The following is an 18,073-nucleotide window of genomic DNA, read 5'->3' on the forward strand; positions in this document are numbered from 1 at the left end:
GTTTAACCAAAAAGCCCATATGGTTCAGGTTCTGAAATATATTTTTATGAAAACACATCATCACATGGTACATTGTATTTGTGTTGCTTTTTCAGGGAGAGAATTCCAAATGGTAAATGTTCACTTAATTGATAAGTGCTGAAACTCTTGAAACTGACTTCATCTCTTCCATACATTCTATACATGTACATTCCTTATAAATGCTATAATCCAGTATGTATAAACAAACCCAGAAAACATTTTAACATTAAACATATTAGGATATTGAAGTATATAATAATAAAAACACTGCTATTGCCTTAATCGAGGTGTCATTTTAAGAATTAAGATTTTTCAAAAATATTGCATACATTCATATTTCCAGAGGCCTTCAGTGTCTAAATACTGATGATTGGTAGTAGATATTCAGTACATAGCAGTATATATTCCTCAGCAATGTCATATCTATATTCTGTTAAATGAACTGCCAAGAAAACTTGCCAATTCCCCTGTGCCTCATATTGAAATAGTGATAGCACTGATATATTAAGTATAAATCCTATGGTATATTTCTGTACCTAACACAAATTATGCCAGGCTAGCTAAAATTCTGTAGCATGTTGCATGGAAAATACTCATATGGTGTCTCCACTAATTTTCAGTATATTCGGTGTGGTTAAGGTTTAGTGTTCTCAACTTTAATGAAGCGCAATTTGGTTTATTCTCCTTGATACCTTCAAGTGCTTTCAGGTATTGTCTTCCGTTTCATACTAGGTAATTGTTTCTTCAACGAAGGAAACTAAACTATTAAATACTGTGACATTTTTGTATGAACTCATCTTTTACTGTTTTCCTGTCATTTGCATTGAACAAAGGCCACTTTGATTATTTCAGTAAGATAAAGGTATAGCATCTAAGAATGACTATGTTACTAAGATTTCCGGAAAAACAAAATGTTTTACTGTATTAAATGTGGTCCCATTTGTTACCTTTACTGCCAAACCTGTCTAATTTCCTTTCTTGGTTTTCTAGAGTTCTGTCAGTAGCCATTACTACTCCATGCACTTATTATTCTTAATATTCTTTTATCCTTTCAGACATTCACTCAAACCACATACTTTTGTTGTTCTTACTGGAGAATGTAAGAGCCACTCCAATATAGAGTATATATCATGTATACCACATAATGGATTCTCTGACTAAAATTCCTTCCATGTTAACTTTACAAGGAATATGGAATTTATAAATATACTACTGAATATGCAAACATGGACCATAAATAATGCACAACAGAGAAGGGCAATAGGGTGAACACTGGTGTAATTAACAGAGACTTTATGGAGGCCCCCAAACTGGGTAAATAATGCCATCAACCAATGCTGGAGGGTATTGTCAGTCTCTGAAGGAAACCAACACGTGTAGATGTTCAGCAGAGGAAGTCGCTGCGTTCGACTGATTCCCAGGCTCATTGTTACATGTCCACGGAAAGACATCTCTATCGTTGAGCCACCTTCTCCCAGTCCCCCTTCTCTGTCCTGTGGAAGAGCTGAGGCTGCCCTCCCGGAAATAAGCTATCAGCGCTCGGGTGCTCCAGCAGAAATTTGATGGTTGACTTTATATGCTTGACAAAGTGTGGTGGCTCAGCCAGAGGAGATGTGGATAAAAACTGAGAATGCAGAAACACACACACACACACACCATTCACAAAAAAGAACCACCAATAATGCTTCACAACCAAAGATAAAAGGAATTTTCCAATACACACATTCCAAAACAGAATGGCATTCATCTTCCTGTCTTTACCTGCAATATGGTATCGTCGTCCTGTGCAAGCCAGAAAGCGAAATCACTGCTGGGAGACCAGTTGCATGGACTGATTTTCACAATTTCTTTACTTGAATCGTAAATTTCAATCATCTGCAAAGCAAGCATACAATTTGAGCTTTTACTGTTTTTTTCTTTTGATGCCCCTTATGCTTGCTTCTCGCTTAAAACATCAACAACTGGCAAAAGTGTCTCAGAAAATCTAAACAAAATGGCACATTCTTTCATAGTAAGCATCTTATCTGTACATGCCGTTTGAATACCTGTCCACCGGTAAAGGTTCGAGCTGAGCGCAGATCCTCCGCAGGTTCCCGGCAAGGAAAGGAAGCTGGAAACACATCCCCAGTTTTAACATTGACTCCTAAAACAAAATCGGATACACAACAGTCACTACATGCGATTCCGAGAGTCGCAAGAATTTAGTGCATTTAAAAGGAAAAATAAGTACCTATTCCGTACACTATCGGCCTGTGCACCCCATCGATCACAACATCGTTCAGCTCTGTAAGAGAGTCACAGAAATAATGCAGGGCCCACGTTATAGGAAACGCAAAATTCAGGATGACATAACTAAGATGTGTCACTCACCTGTAATACAGCATGTTACCAAATGAATGTCTTCTTTTTGTTTCTGGAAGGCCGCTGTAATCGTAACAGTCATCATAAGAATTACATTTAGCGACATATTTGTGTCCACTGTGTTCATTTCAAAAACTGACACTCACCCAGGAGATTAAGGCTCAGCTGTTGTGATAATTTTCTGTCATCATCAAACCCCCCAATAAGATGCAGCTCCAACCTGAATATCAGGATTCAAACTGCACATCAGGACTATTAAAACAATACATGAGGAAGACAGAAGAGTGTGAGCCAACACACATGTAGACCTACCTGCCTTCATTGGCATCCCGACTCAGATCGTTGACAGCTTTCACAATCAGAGACACTTCACTCCATGTGCTGGATCCATCACAATGTGCAAGGCAAGTCGCTCCGCTCCCTTGAACACGACACTCGAAGTCAGCACGTGCCCCACGAAGACACTCGCACACATGTACAAGTGTAACGATGTGCGAAAGCAGTTAAGTCATTTCACAGGTAAGCAAATGTTATGGCATTGCTACCTGTGTGACGTAGTACTACCAGGTGGCAGGTTGTCGCGTCGTCAGAGCCGAGCACACCGACAGACTCTGTGGGAAAATGATCGAAGAGACCTCTTGTGATACAAATCCATTTACACTTATTCATTTAGCTGACACTTTTCTCCAAAGCAACTTACAATGTAAAACCAGTTACAATTATTTGCACAGCTGGATAATTTTTTACTGGAGTAATTCAGGGTGAGTACTTTGCTTAAGGGAACTACAGCCAGATGTGGGATTTGAACCTGCAACCGTTCCGAAGGCAGCAGTTCTAACCACACAGCCCCACACAGTTTAAAGTGTGAAGGTCCCCAGTTCAAAACCCCACTCCTACTTCATGCAGTAAAAACATGCTGCTGTATAAGAGCTTCAGGGGGGCTTGAGATGACAGCAATGAACCACATATTTTATCACTTTCCACTTATAACTACATACAGATGACACTTTTTCTGTGACAAACACAGTCTCTCTCATATTTCCCAGTCACATCATCACTATAAGCTGATAAACAGTGCAATTTGTTTTGTAAGGTGGCACCTGAAGTCGGGGCTAAATATAAACAAACACAATTTATTTCCAAACCTGCTGCAAGTAAGTAAACATCGGCACATCATAACTGCAGACATGACTGAACGGAAACTTTACATGACTTGTGCTGTACACTAATGCTCTGCGGCGAACTCTCGTGCCACACGCTAATCTCGCGATAAGTTACGTGCTGTGAAGTGTCCTTACTGTCCGCCGGTGTGGTGGCCGCACATTCCCTCTGCTGAACATAAAGGAGGCACTGGGGCTCCACATTCACGGAGCCCTTCGCACGGAACTCTCTGGCACTGTCCTGTGAGGGGAACGGCGTTAGCGCTACCAGCCACAGCAGCACCGCCAATCATTATTACATGTATACAACACACATTATCAATCACACGACAAATTTGAATTAAAAAAACTCCTACCCGTAAATGCGGATGCCTCGCAAAAAAACTTTCAGTCGCGCTTAATCTCTCAATCCTGCGATTTTGAGAGAAGATCGGCATTTCCACGCTATAAAGTAATTTAAGCTAATTGTATATGTTTATTGCTGTTTTATTTTACATCCTTATTCCTGTGACCGGTCCTCTCCCATTTTCTTACAGCAGTGCGGGCACTTCCTGAAACCGCCCCCGCAATGTTCTTTCCTCATCGCTCTGCGTCCGACGTGTAGTTCGCTCACACCACGGCCCGTTCACGTGCTTTGGAGTCACCTGTGCACCAACTACATATCCCAAACGACACTGCGAGATACGTTTTTACATCCGGGACTTTTCAGCAGAATCGTTTTAATTCTAAAGCGTTTACACAGTCAAGTTGTTTCTATTGCCAGTGAAATCGATTAGAAGAATGACACAAAAGTACAAGCTTGTATACGATAGACGATACACTGGGTTAAGTATCTAGTGGCATTGAATTGGACTAATAGTTTAATTTAAAGTTATATTATTTGTTTAGTTTACACAAATCTTTAGGGTACTGGTAAGGTAAACTTGTCAGGTATATTGTGGAGGTCCAAATTATAGCAAAATTATGCAGTGATGTTAGTTATACCCAAATTGGAGACTCTCCATTAGCATAGCCGAATCAGGAAAACTTACCAATTTGGAAATTTGAAAGTGTACACAGGAATTACACTGCGATATTAACTATGTTTTTTCGACTATTTCTTAAAAACAATATTACAGCTAGAAACGTATATAAAAACGCTTCTATGACGCCGCCAGTCTAATTCTCATTACTTAGATTTTTATTTAAGCAAGACGTTTCTTTTTATATGTAAACCAATTTTGTGCATTTTTCCCCGAGAAATTTAACAGTTTATTAACTGTTTCAAACAATTGTGGGTATTATTTTACTTATGACATGTCATATGCAGTCCGTCATCTACCATTTGAACGCGGATATTGACCGAAAACAGGACTGAAGCTCAAAGTACTGCGGTCGTGGGTGTTTTTTCCAAGCCACAAGAACAGCCCGAAATGCAGCATGCAGTTTCACAATGTCAAAAAGACGACAGTCCACGTTCTGTGTAACCGATTAATCTTTACTCCATACTGTCACTTGCTCCTACTAGTGCTCACTAGTTTGAACGAGTTAAATCGAACTTCAGCCTGTACGGTAAAAACTGGAATAAGTCAAGAATAAAGCTCTTTGAACATCCAAAGCAAAACATGAATTTGATCTTGGGTGAATAAAAGACTTCGCTAACATGTTTACCCAAAAGTCTTTGTTACAAATCTACGTTATCACCGGCAAGGTGAAAAATGACCACGACTCCCAGATATCAGTCAGTTCAGAATTACAGTTTCGTGTGCCTTATGGAAATGTAGTTTTTGTCAAATTTGCCTCTAAGAGTAAGACACGATCAAGACTACTGATCCCATAATGCAGTGGTAGCTGCGCTACCTTCGGTTGGGAGAGCCATCGGCACACACGAGGAGGACTCTCTTCGAGTGCTGAGTCGGACCTCTCTCTCTTTTTCTGGTGTCGCTGCGAGATAGCAGCAGAGTGTCCGCTGACAGATCGTCCAAGACCGACGTTCATGTAATATAAGGCCTCTAAAAACACATGATCTAAAAGAAAGTGGCGAACGAGAAGCTACCTACGACGTTTCCGCCACTTCGCTAGTAGCCACAGTAATCAGAGCCACAATGGATTCGACAGACACGGCCCCTGATTCCTGGGAGCAGGAGGACGACGTGGAGGCCCCAGCCGACGCGCAGCTCCAGTCCGCCTTCACCGCCCTCAACGTGAACGCCAAACCGTTCGTCCCGAACGTCAACGCTCCCGAGTTCGTGCCGGCCTTTTTCCAGAGAGGATCGTCGGAGGAGTCCGGCCGCGATGGTGAGTTGACCGTTAACATACGATACGTTCGGACGGATGGGGTGGCACAGACTCACAGACAGAGCGAGGGAAACTGGCATCCGACGATCTCAGTGTGGAAACGAAGCTATTTCTTGTAGCTCCGCTGGACATAAGACCGAGGCAAATGTAGCCGGATTGGTTTCTTCAAGGTTAAATATAGCCGGAATGAACGTGTCACCATTGTGTACGCGCTCCCGGCATGTGTTCCCGGCCGCCGACGGTGCTGAAGCAGTGCGCGGCGCCGGCTGCTAGCTGTTAGCCGCGTTAGCTTTCACCACGCCAGCGAGTTAGCGGCGCTGCGCTGCGCTGCTCTTAGCACGTTAGCAGTTAGCCGCTGACGCTACAGCAGCGCCGCCGAGCGCGTACGTTTCACAGCCTGACAGGAAGAAGTCGCCACTCGGGCTTGAGGTGAAGTGAACGCGCTCACTCAGCTGTCCGGGCGCTTTCAATAAATTATTCGCGCAATTTTAACGGTGCTTCAAAAAACCTCTCACTCTCAGACTCAAACTGGCAGGGCAAGGTGGTTCTGCCCTGCCTGCTGCTGGGGATTTTCCGCGTAACCAACTGACAGGTTCGTTCGTTCTTTTTAAAATTTAAAGAAACGCGTAGGTCGATATATTTATCATGTCGTGCTGAAGATAATTCTCTCTCTCGGCCCGGGAGCTTTCACCTGTTCCCGGTTGTGGTACTCCAGAGCGAAAGGTTTTATTTTATTTCCTTCCCTTGTAAAGGTGAAAAGACAAAGTTACCTGCTTTGTTCCTTTACAGCCCTCATCAGTGGAACGTTTTTCTCGGAAGCGCTTTTTCCAGTCATTTGCAATACAGCTGCTTCTCTCTTAAAGTTAAACGTACCTGGGGTTTGTCTCTATGATCACATGATTTCACAAGTTTCCAGAACTGAGTACACACTGAAAATGAATCCAGATTGCAGCAGAAATGTTAATGTCGCTTTGTGTGGTGTCTACGCTCCTCGTAGCACGGTGTTGCCAATATATGCCCAATAGTGGAAGTAGACGCGGGCTTTAATGCTGAGGACTGAAGAAATGAGCGCGTATAGGGTGCACTTTGAGTATAGCGAGTGTGTGTAGCGTGTACTTCATCCTTTCGATGCCCGATGTGGGACATCGCAGAGTCCCTGTCCCACGATGTACAGCAGCTCCTGCCTGGTTAGGTTACACTTAGTGTTATCGCTCAGTGACGTAACGCTTCGTACCTGTTTAATGTCATGTGCGGTGCTGTGATTTAATGCACTTACTTTTTCTCTGCACACAGGAACTGATACAGTTTCCAGGATGGAGGTTACAGAAACAGCCGGTGCGTATCTTTGTAACATAATTATAATATTCTCAGCCAACACAGCTGTCTCCAGACCAATATGTCATAATAAATGATGTGTTATAATAATTTAAAGTGTTGTTAGTTAGAGGTGTTTGGTTTTTTTGCATGAAAATGTATCTCTGGGGGGGAATTCTGTATTGCATATATGAAGAGTAAGTAAACAGGAGTTTGTAGATCTGAAGTCCCAGGCAAAGGCGTAAGAGCGTTGCGTGTACTGTACATGTAAAGTGGAAAATGTTTATGGCATTTTCAGAATGGGTATTTTGAGCAGAGACCTAGGTTTTGCCCATGTGTGGTGTGACCTACAATATTCTGTGACATTACACTCTGAATGGTGCTTTTTTTTTTTTCTTTTTTTAAACAACTGACTCTCTTTTGCAAGTAAGAGTTAAGCAGTATTGCCTCACTCATGTTTTAAAATGTGGAACAGGATATAGGAGGCTGCGTCCATCTTCAAAGCACTTATACATGTGTTCTAGTTAAGTATTTTAAAATGTTATCCTTAAGCACTCTTTTGCTTATTGGGACTGCATACGAGCATTTGTTTATTTGCGAATGATGCATTTTTTGCTTCCTTTAATGTGTTTTATTACCTTTTAGAGATCTATATGATGTGTAGCATAATCTTTAATTTTCCCGGATGTTCATTATTATTATTATAAAGAACAAGGATATTTCAGTTTTTTCCCCCACAGCTTTTCACCCCTGAAAACAAATTTGTGGGTTGAAACGGTAGAAGTAATGTTATTTTTATTTTATTTCACAGGATCAACATCTGTAAGACTTTCTAGAAGATATCAGAATGATATAGTGTATCTTAGAGTTCAACAATGAAGTTTCAGTCTGAGAATTGTAGTGAGGATTTTTTTTCCTTTACTGTTTTTTTTTTTAACTGTAATATTTGTCAATTTAAGATGTTTTGAGTTTGAGCATACTTCCGCAGCTTTGGAAGAGGCATAAACAAAACAAAGCCCGGAGGAATTTGTCAGTTAAATAAACTAGCGCTGAACTGTGATTGTTGCGATAATAAAAGGTATTTAAGACAACTTACCTGTGGGCATGCCCTTCTTAGGAAATAAACAGATTACATTTCTTGCCAAGATGTTATATTACAACAGATTACAAGTCTCGCCAAGATATTATTTCTGTATAAATTTTTTTGTGTTGTTTTCAAGGAAGTCTTAAGCATAATGAGCAGTGCAAAGAAGTTGCAAATATAGTACATTTTCCTCCACTTAATGGAATATTCCAATTTGTTTTACTTTTTTAAAGTTGTTTCCATATACTATGCATTTCATGCAATCTAACATTTTAAAATATTTCCCTGAGATTCTTCTCAGTTTATAAAGAGAAGGTTGTACTGCTGTGTCTTTAATTCATTTGTAGTCCTGAAGACCTCTTGAGATTCTTGGTGGCAGTTCTTGTTATTGCTATTCCTATTGTTTACTGTAGCTGTTTGTAAATGGCAATTATTGTGCAGGAACAGAAGAGAGCTTTGTGCATGCCCAGTGGAGTGTTTAATTCATCTTACCAAGCAATGAAAGCATTGCTTATGTGCAATGACTCAAGGAAGAGGGGTCACCCTAACATGCAGTGCGTGCCGATATACGTATTATCTCTGTCGGGAGATGCCCTTGTCCGAGTTTTGTCGCACAGTATATTTGTGTATGGCCTCAGGTACTTTTCCGGGTTTCACACAGTGGAAAATTTTATCAGGCTTTCAATTAGTAAAATGTCTTTGTCCTGCGCGTTTGGCGCATGTTGGTTCCGACCGACCGTTTCCTCCACTTGAATTTGCTGCAGCATGTGTGTGAACTGCTGTGAGTTTTCATCACAGGTATCTCTCTCTGCTAACGTGCCTAGCTTTGTTCTGCAGCGCCGGTGGAGAACGGAGAGGCGGACATGAACACTGAGCCATCGTGGGAGCAGAAGGAGGAGCCCAGCGAGACGGAGCCTGGAGGTGGGCCCTACGGGGACATGGGTTCTGCAGAGGATCCACAGCAGGAGATGATGGAGGAAGAGGAGGAGATGCCTATGCCTAAAGTAGCTCCAGCTCTGCCAGATGCCCCCAAGAAAGAACATGTCAATGTGGTATTTATTGGCCATGTGGGTGAGTTTCTGTTCTTAGGGTCTCCTGTGTTGAACTTATTGGTCTTGGGTATGATTCTTTTTTTACTCCAAAATGAGTTTGTTAGGTTGGTGTCACACTGCAGTAGGTGATGCATCTACTGCTTTAGATTATCTTTAGGTTCTCCTAAGTGTTTAAATAAATTGCAATATTGCATGAGCAAAGTATTTGTGTTTTGGTACAATCGTGGTTATTTGATTTAAGTGAAATCCTTAGCGGTTAAGATGATGGCTTCCAGTTGTCAAAATTGTCGTCTTTACACAAAAAGAACTGAGGTTCCTCCCTTCATTGATTGTGAATGGATCTAATAAAAAACTAGTTAACATGATCTTAATTGTATATGTGTAATACAACCCCTAGTGTGCTCCATGCACACAATGCGATGCCCTTGATGTATGCTGCTGAAGAACTTGTCCTTTTTATTGCCATAACTGCACTTTGTTGTTTCTCATGTCTGCAATTTGCCTCTCCTGTGCAGATGCTGGGAAGTCAACCATTGGAGGGCAAATAATGTACGTACACCATTTCCTTTAAATCATATTTTTCCTGCTGCTGACACCTTTGCTGTGACTTTGTGGCTGAATAGAATGTGACCTTTAAGCCCTTATGCATTTGATTTTAATGGTCAAATCTTCACTAAGTTATTTCATACATTGCAGTTCCTGTGACTGAAACTGGGAATGTTTTTAATTACGTACAAAAAAACGAACAAATTGCTGCCATTCGTGTGTGTGTGTGTGTGTGTGTGTGTGTGTGTATGTATATAATATAGTATATATAGTCCTACTGCTTTGTGTCCAATTGAACAACTGAAAATTTTGGTCATTTTCTACTGTTTTTTTTTTTTCCTCATAAGTTGCAAATGCAGCTGAGTAAATATAGCTATAAAAGCAAGTGGGTTATTTAGATTGGGTTAATTTTTCTATTCTTGTGCTGCAGGTACCTAACAGGAATGGTGGACAAGCGGACTTTGGAAAAGTATGAACGGGAAGCAAAAGAGAAGAACAGAGAAACCTGGTGAGGCTGTTGTGGCCATTAAATTCTTTAGGTAGAAACAATATACTTCCACGTGTACCCAGTACAGTTGTGCGTTTCTTTGTTAGCAGATCTAAAATCTAGTGTGAACATAATTAACTAAAGTGTACTTAAGCTTTGTGGGGGGGGAGCTGATTTCCTTGAAGAAATACTTCCGCAGCTTTTCTTCATGCCTCCGTTAAGACGTGACTTTTTTTTTTCTTTTTTTTTTTTTGTCCTCAGAGTCAACAGTACTGTTTATTAAGGAAAACTTTGACCTGAGAATTTAGTCCAAACTTGGTTCAACTAGTTCACCATGTTGTTCTTGAGCAGACTTGCAAAGTGAGCTGGACTCCTTCATATGTGTATTTACATAGACTCAGGCGTGTTGTGACATCCTGTAGGAATGGTGGTAATGACACGTGTGTGTGTGTGTGTGAGAGAGAGAGAGGTGGAATGCTGATGACTGCAGCAACTTCTGCTTTGTTTTGAACATACATGTAACATGTTCAGAATTACTGTAATTACTGGTTCTTTCTAAAGACTGCTTTTAAGTCGTCTGGATTTTTTCTTTCTTGGCTTGATGGTCAGTGGCAAAATCCACAGTTTGTGTAATTTGACAATATTCTGCTCGCCAGCGGACTGTTGCTGCATTACTTTTATTTTACTCTTGCAAACTTTAATTTAGAAAGGTGTGTCAATTGCAGGTGGAATACAGATATCATTTATTAGGGATAAAATTAGTTGGCTCTCTTCCTTTTTTGTACAGGTACCTTTCTTGGGCCCTCGACACAAACCAGGAGGAGAGGGACAAGGGAAAGACCGTGGAAGTTGGACGGGCATACTTTGAAACAGAAAAAAAGCACTTTACCATTTTGGATGCTCCAGGCCATAAAAGCTTTGTCCCAAATATGATTGGTGGGGCATCGCAGGCTGACTTGGCAGTACTGGTGAGTTTTTCTACATATAGCAGTCAGTGGGGACTTTTTTCCCTCCAGTGTGCAAGGAGGGTGCTGAGAACCTCAGTGTTAAAGTGTTGTTCAGCACTTTGTCATTGACTGAAGTACGAAAAGTGCATAGTCTTTTTATACTCCTCCTATGTGAAATTAGACAGGTCTCAAGTTAGTAGGTTTAACCACGTTTTTAAAAAGAAATGGAATTATTCCTACAAATGTAGTGAAAGTGTTGTGCAAAATGGCAAATTTTATCTTGCGGGATTTACGTTCAGAGTAGGAAGAAATGTCCTTTTTTTGGGTATAAAACTAATTTTCTCATTCATGTTAGGTCATAGCACTTAAAGTTGATTTTTGAATTGGTGCATTATCAAGAGGAAAGTGCATGTAGCAGTTCTGATTTCTCTTCCTTTCAGGTAATCTCTGCAAGAAAAGGCGAGTTTGAAACAGGCTTTGAAAAGGGTGGGACAGACAAGAGAGCATGCCATGTTGGCAAAGACTGCTGGGGTCAAGCATCTCATAGTTCTCATCAACAAAATGGATGATCCGACGGTGAACTGGAGTTTGGAAAGGTTAAACTTTGCGTTTCTTCGTGGATACCTTGATCAAGCGGTGTAAAGATGGGTCATCTTGGCTGTTTTCAAAACATCCTTTGTGTTGCATCAAAGCTGGTAGAATTTACTGTGCTCGTTGTGTAAATATGACTGCATGGTTCTTCATTCAGGTGAACTTTTTTGATGGGATGGTTTTATTTTTTTCTTGTTCCACAGGTATGAGGAATGCAAGGAGAAACTAGTGCCGTTTTTGAAGAAGGTTGGGTTTAACCCAAAAAAAGACATTCATTTCATGCCCTGTTCTGGACTTACAGGAGCTAACCTTAAAGAACCCACAGAGCTGTGCCCTTGGTATACGTAAGTATGCTTTTTTTCTGGATGAGTTCTAAGGTTGTACCGTGAAAGATTGTGGACTGGGCTGCGTGTACAGCACTCCTCATTTGTTACTTTCTCTAGGAGAAAGCGCAGCTGTAAGTGACGTACATGTGTGTATGCAGTCGCTTAACCGCTGGGAAGGTTAGGTGGCGCTCTGGCTGATTGAGGGCTACAGGAGGCCACAGGGAAGGACAAAGCAACAACATAACTGGTGTTTAAAAGCAAAACTAGAATTTTAGTGACAGCAAAGGCAGGAAATGAGGACTTGGCCCCTTTGAGAGTTAAACACAAAATCGAAGATGACAACAAACACATGCCTTGAACCGTGACACAAAAATGGAGTTGTTGTCCCTCTCCCTCTATCCCAGAAGCTGGCCTTGCAGTCTTTAGACTTGCTGCTTTGCATGTCTTCATTGCCTTTTAATTCAACACAGGAAGTTTGGATTAGTAGGGTAGTTCGACACTGTGCCCTGCCCTGTACCTCGTTCTACCGTGTTTCAGCTCAAGGTGTTTGACACCAGGGCACAGGTAGTTTAAGGATTGGGACCTTTTACTGAAATGTGTTATAAAGACTTTGGTACAAGAGACCTCTTCCCATTAGAAGCAATACTTAACCTGAATTACCTTGGTAAAATGTTTCTTTAAATTATTAAAGTGTGTATTTCTGATAAGATGGAGTGTGAAACAATAAAATGAAAGTAGTTATGTTGCGTATGAAATTTTTTTTTTTTTGCTTCTCCATTGTTGGCATTGCAGGGGTTTGCCATTCATTCCACATCTGGACAGTTTGCCAAACTTCAACAGGTCAAGCGATGGACCAGTCAGGTTACCCATTGTAGACAAATACAAGGTTAGTTGCAAGTGTAAGCTACATGCAGCCACTAGTTTTTAAATGTGTACAAGTGTTTGTCAAAAGGTGATTTATAATGCAGTATAAAAATGTATGTTGGGTGTTTCAGTATTTAAATATTACCTGTACCTTTTTTGGGTTTTGTTTGCGATACAAATCTAAAATATTTCAAGATGGATATTTAGCGTACACCCATGTACTGTACAAAAAAAATTGTAGCGTTTTTTTTTTTAACAGTTATTCACACAAATGCTTCTGAGTCTGACGTCCACTTGGTTTCCATCCACAGTGTGTGTCTGTGTGGGATATCCTTCCACGTCTCTTGCACTGCATCCAAAATCTAGTCAACTGCCAACACTAGATAATTAGGCTTTCTGGTTTAAAGTTAGTCCTTTGTGTGGGACGATTTTGGCACGTAATGAACTGCGCACACATGACCGTAAGAGAAATTCTCCCAGTCTCTGTTGTTCGTGTTCTTGCTGGGATTGTGTTCCGAAAATGAGTGGACCTTCTTTTCATCAGTTGGCACCAAATTAGGGTGAAGCTTAGCAGCAATGGTTTAGTCAAAGCTGAAAGTTAGTTGGTCGGTGGCGCTCATCGCAGTTTTTTTTTCCGCCAACGTAAGATTTAAAGAACATTCCCTGTCCAAATAATATAATATATTGTGCTTAGAAGCATTTTATACAATTGAGAGCATGGTAAGTTGATACTTGCTTCCAAAATTAATCACTTTTGCAACTGGCTCATAAACCGCCTTAGGCATTTAACTTTGGGTTGTCGTAGCCTAGGTGACCGCATTAGAGATATCTATAGCTGATCTGCGTTTTAAATTCTACCATAGTTTAAATATCCTCATTGTAGATCAAGAGGAATGGTGGCGATTCAGTACTTTGTGATGTGTAGGCACAAGTGTGAATTGCTGGTCACTGGTTACGAGCAGAAGGGGATGAGAGGATGTCACTGTTTCAAAGTGCCTTATTATATGAGTTTTTTTTCAGCGGCAGAAGCGCAGTTTTCTCTCTGTAGTCCATACGTTGCAGCTTGAATCCCTTTTCACTACAGGATATGGGCACTGTTGTCCTCGGCAAGCTGGAGTCCGGGTCTATCAGCAAAGCACAGCAACTTGTCATGATGCCAAACAGGGTAAGAGCTTTCGTCATGCATCATGACACCGTGCGTTCTACCACAGAGCGGTTCTGCGATCATTACGTCAGCTGAATTAGGGTTGTTTTTATAGTTCGGTAGCTGAAGTGTAATGGCAGTTGAGCTCGGAGACGGAGACCCGCATGTGTCACAGCAGGTCTAACAGGGACTCTTTGTGTTCAGCACATTGTGGAGGTGCTGAGCTTGCTCTCGGACGACGTGGAGACAGATGATGCTGGTCCTGGGGAGAACCTGAAGCTCCGACTGAAGGGAATCGAGGAAGAGGAGATCCTGCCCGGCTTTATTCTCTGCAATGCTGAAAACCTCTGTCATTCTGGGCGCACATTTGATGCTCAGGTATTACCTGTGGAAAATTACATTCTTTCTGTTGGAGAATTTAAATGGGAATGCACTGATTTTTAATGGAGCTCTTATGTGTTTGTTTTTAGATTGTCATCATTGAACACAAATCAATCATTTGCCCAGGTTACAATGCAGTTCTACACATTCATACCTGTATCGAAGAAGTGCAAATTACCGTAAGTTCCTTCAGCAGCGTTCAGCTTTCTTTGTTTTAGCTATAGTGTGGGCCAGCTGGTAGTAAAGTGGTTAGAGCTGCTGCCTTTGGACCCTAAGGTCACAGGTTCAAATCCCACCTCCAGGTGTGTTACCCTTAAGCAGGGGATTTGAACCTTACCCTGAATTGCTCCAGCAGAATTACCCAGCTGTATGAATGGGTAAAACAATTATAAATACCTTCACATTGCAAGTCGCTTTAGAGAACAGTGTCTGCTAAATGAATAAATGTAATGTAGCTGCTATGCTACAAAACAAGACTGGTGTGTTACTATCAGACACAATTGCTGTTGTACTTTTACAGGCCATAACAAAATTGCAGGCCTTCTCAAAAATGTTTAACTATTGGAAATTTTACTTTGCAGGCCTTAATCTGCTTGGTAGACAAGAAAACGGGTGAAAAGAGCAAGACGCGACCACGATTTGTTAAACAAGACCAAGTATGCATTGCCCGCCTGCGGACTGCTGGTACTATCTGCCTTGAGACGTTCAAAGACTTCCCCCAGATGGGACGGTTTACTCTACGGGATGAAGGTTAGAATTCACACCACAACAACAGATGTCAGAAGTTTCCCTTTTCACTTTTACAGAATGCAAAAATTGCCTCCATCTCTCAGACTTAGTCAAATATTGCTTTGTGTTTGTCCGGGGTATCCAGTGTGCAGCCAGCAAAGTATTTTATTTTAACTTTAAGGCAAGTTATTCTTACTGTATGCAAATGATTATATCAGTAATCCTTTAGGATGAGCTATGAACATTGTAATGGCAGCAGTAGTGGACGTGTAGTAAATAGACTGAGGCTTTGGGGGCTTTTTAGTCCATTTGTTGAGTGCCAAGTGCTCCTTTAACCAGTTTCACGCGCAGTTTCGGAACTTGTTGAGACGTAGCCACCATGCCTAAGTGCTTGTGACTGAATTGTCACCAGTTACATTGGCTCCATATCTCTAGGGCTCTTGTGATTATACTGAGGCACTTAAGGTCAATTATTAGTCCTTGAAAAGGCTTTTAAAACTAAAACTTTTAGTTTTTGGTACTTGCTGTGCTTGGTTCTCCACCCAAATAACTATCAGTCCTTTCAGAATGAGCTTTATTTTTTTTTCTTCTCCCACTCCCCCCTTTTTTGCAAATGTTTCTATGGTAGAAAACAAATTTCTTCTTGTTTTGCAGGCAAGACCATAGCCATTGGCAAGGTGTTAAAGCTGGTACCAGAAAAGGACTAAAATAGAGGCACAGGAACTTTCTGCTGCTGACGCCGGGGGATGAGGGTGGATACTGCTGCTGTCCACTTTACCTTGTGCAAGCCGAAGATGAATCAAACATCGACTTCAAAAATATGCTTCTGAGAGTGAAAAGTGAATTGGTTTTTAAGAAAAACAATATATAAGAAAGTCCACGTGTCAGCTTTCTCATATTGAGAGCTCAGCTACGCCAACTGTTCAGCACCCTTTTCTGTGACCCACACGCGCGTCTACACAGGTTAAATTTGGAAAAGTTTCTCTTAAATGTTCTCCTTCCTTCAAGGAGGGCCAGTGCAGGTATATGACATGCAGAGTTTGCTTGGAATGAAATTTTGATTTATAAAATTAATTTTAAAAGTTAGTAGTAGGGGGGAGAAAAAGTTCATACTCTGGCTGTACATGCCTCCCTGTATTCCAGTCCAGATTGGTTTCTCTAAACATAACAGTTCTTGCTGCAAGCGTGAGTGCACGTTATTAAAGCAACTACAGTGACAATAAAATATTCAATTGAAGTTTTCACAGTATCTTTATTGCCATAGCTTTTGAATGATGTGAAATACTTGTTTGCAACAGCAAGGCTTAATTTCCACCGTATGATTTTTCTGTAGTAAAACCGAGTAGGCGACACAAAGATTACTTCTCATGTCACTGAATAATGTTAACTGGTTTCTTTTACTTCTGGCTGCTTTTAACACTCATGGAACATGCAGTTGCTGTGACAGGTGCCAAAAATGTTACAATTAATGAAATGGAAAAACAGATTTATGGTTCTGTATTGTTAGTTTAGGCAGAATTTTGATTTTTAAATGTTTGTAAGCTGGAATGTATATGTATTAAGAAAGAATGGAAAAAAACAAACCATTTCACTAAACAAGGTGTTTTCAGTTTATACTGTCACCATTCTTTGTGGCCTATGTTGAAAAACAAACTATGACCAAGACATGTACTGGTTGCCCAACATTTTTTTGAAAGTATGTGGAATGTTACCTTTGAGTGAAGCAGTTACATGCATAAATGCTATTAAAAAGCTTCCATCAGAGTAGAGTTAGGAGCACAGGCTCAACGAAATGAGAAAGGACCATTCCCATCTTCTCCAATAGACCCGCATGTGTGTGTTTCCCAAAACTCAGCAAATACACTCCCACAATTTGGCCACAGAAGGCAATGCAGTAATTTAATAGAAATTAGAGTACGCTTAAATGTGTGCAGTTCCACTGTCGAAAAAGGCTTACAGCCAACAGTTACGAGGCTGAGAGACGGGAACAAGGAAACAAGCAGCTCGTTGCGACGCTCAGCGAAGTGCCGCCAGCGCTGTGCCTCGGCAAACTGAAGCACGTGGTGGGCGTGGGGGCAGGGGCGCATGCGCGCTCTCGCGCAGAGACACCTGCTGGACAGTGAGGGAACGACACCCCGAGTGCAGCGACGGATGCGTGTCGACCCTGGCATCCTAGCTGATCCTAATCTGCAGTTATTTTTGATAACGATCTTTAGTATTTTTTTGTTTTAAACTAAGGCGTTATGCGTTTGTTTAAATATTTTAAAGGGCCATTTTTAAAGTCCTGTATGTTTATGGTTACGGCAAAACGCATTTTGGAGGCTAGATGTTCGCACGTACACTACTAGTCAGACATTACAGTTGAAGACCACGGCAATTTCAATAACATCACAAAAACGAATGTGTGGAACTAATGTTTGCACCGTATTACGACGCGCTGCCACGATTTGCACTCGACCTCGGACAGCGGCTTCAGCGTCTTCAATTGCGTGTTCAAATAAAGTTTAACGATTCAAATCAGTCCGCTGCAGGTTTGGGGCATGCGCAGTGAGTGTCTCTAGTACACGTGCAGGCGGCATGGCGGACGGTAAAGGAACAGTAGAGTTGGATAGAGCTCAGGTACAGACAAGGCGTCATAAATTGTTAGAAGTTAACTGGGTTGTTGAAGGTTTTACAGGAAAGAGAACATAAAGCAGTCCAGCAGCACAAGTAAAAAAAAAAAAAAAAAATAAAGGAAAATATATGTGTAACGCCGTGTTTTGGTTTGGGCGTACCGGTCCGAAGAAGTT

At 41.3% G+C, this 18,073-nt stretch overlaps 2 protein-coding genes across 2 annotated transcripts; one reads left to right on the plus strand and one right to left on the minus strand.

Moving 5' to 3' along the window:
* Nucleotides 1-29: 29 nt before the first annotated feature.
* ntan1 (N-terminal asparagine amidase) lies at nt 30-4,120 on the minus strand. Its single transcript, XM_018740670.2, has 10 exons — nt 3,899-4,120; nt 3,681-3,783; nt 2,928-2,993; nt 2,695-2,803; nt 2,529-2,602; nt 2,392-2,445; nt 2,252-2,305; nt 2,067-2,164; nt 1,783-1,896; nt 30-1,645 (listed from the first exon to the last, which is right to left on the minus strand). The coding sequence occupies exons 1-10, from the start codon at nt 3,977-3,979 to the stop codon at nt 1,475-1,477; spliced, it is 924 nt and encodes a 307-aa protein (XP_018596186.2). The 5' UTR covers nt 3,980-4,120; the 3' UTR covers nt 30-1,474.
* Nucleotides 4,121-5,380: 1,260 nt separating this feature from the next.
* LOC108927585 (eukaryotic peptide chain release factor GTP-binding subunit ERF3A) lies at nt 5,381-16,521 on the plus strand. Its single transcript, XM_018741001.1, is given in 15 exon segments — nt 5,381-5,819; nt 7,113-7,154; nt 9,055-9,288; nt 9,785-9,818; nt 10,246-10,323; nt 11,090-11,270; nt 11,690-11,737; nt 11,739-11,845; nt 12,044-12,184; nt 12,959-13,052; nt 14,115-14,195; nt 14,379-14,552; nt 14,645-14,734; nt 15,137-15,305; nt 15,939-16,521. Coding segments are annotated over 15 exon segments (1,719 nt in total). The 5' UTR covers nt 5,381-5,626; the 3' UTR covers nt 15,992-16,521.
* The last annotated feature ends 1,552 nt before the right edge of the window (nt 16,522-18,073 follow it).

Source organism: Scleropages formosus, chromosome 20 (assembly GCF_900964775.1).
Source record: "Scleropages formosus chromosome 20, fSclFor1.1, whole genome shotgun sequence".
In the NCBI taxonomy this organism is placed as follows: domain Eukaryota; kingdom Metazoa; phylum Chordata; class Actinopteri; order Osteoglossiformes; family Osteoglossidae; genus Scleropages; species Scleropages formosus.

Bases quoted from the DNA above. Each gene is read 5' to 3' on its own strand.
- ntan1 (XM_018740670.2), bottom strand. From the start codon at position 3,979: ATGCCGATCTTCTCTCAAAATCGCAGGATTGAGAGATTAAGCGCGACT. The intron at 2,994-3,680 runs GTAAGGACACTT...ATTTTCCCACAG, and splicing joins GGCCACCACACCGGCGGACA to AGTCTGTCGGTGTGCTCGGC. The intron at 2,446-2,528 runs GTGAGTGTCAGT...TTACGATTACAG, and splicing joins GCTGAGCCTTAATCTCCTGG to CGGCCTTCCAGAAACAAAAA.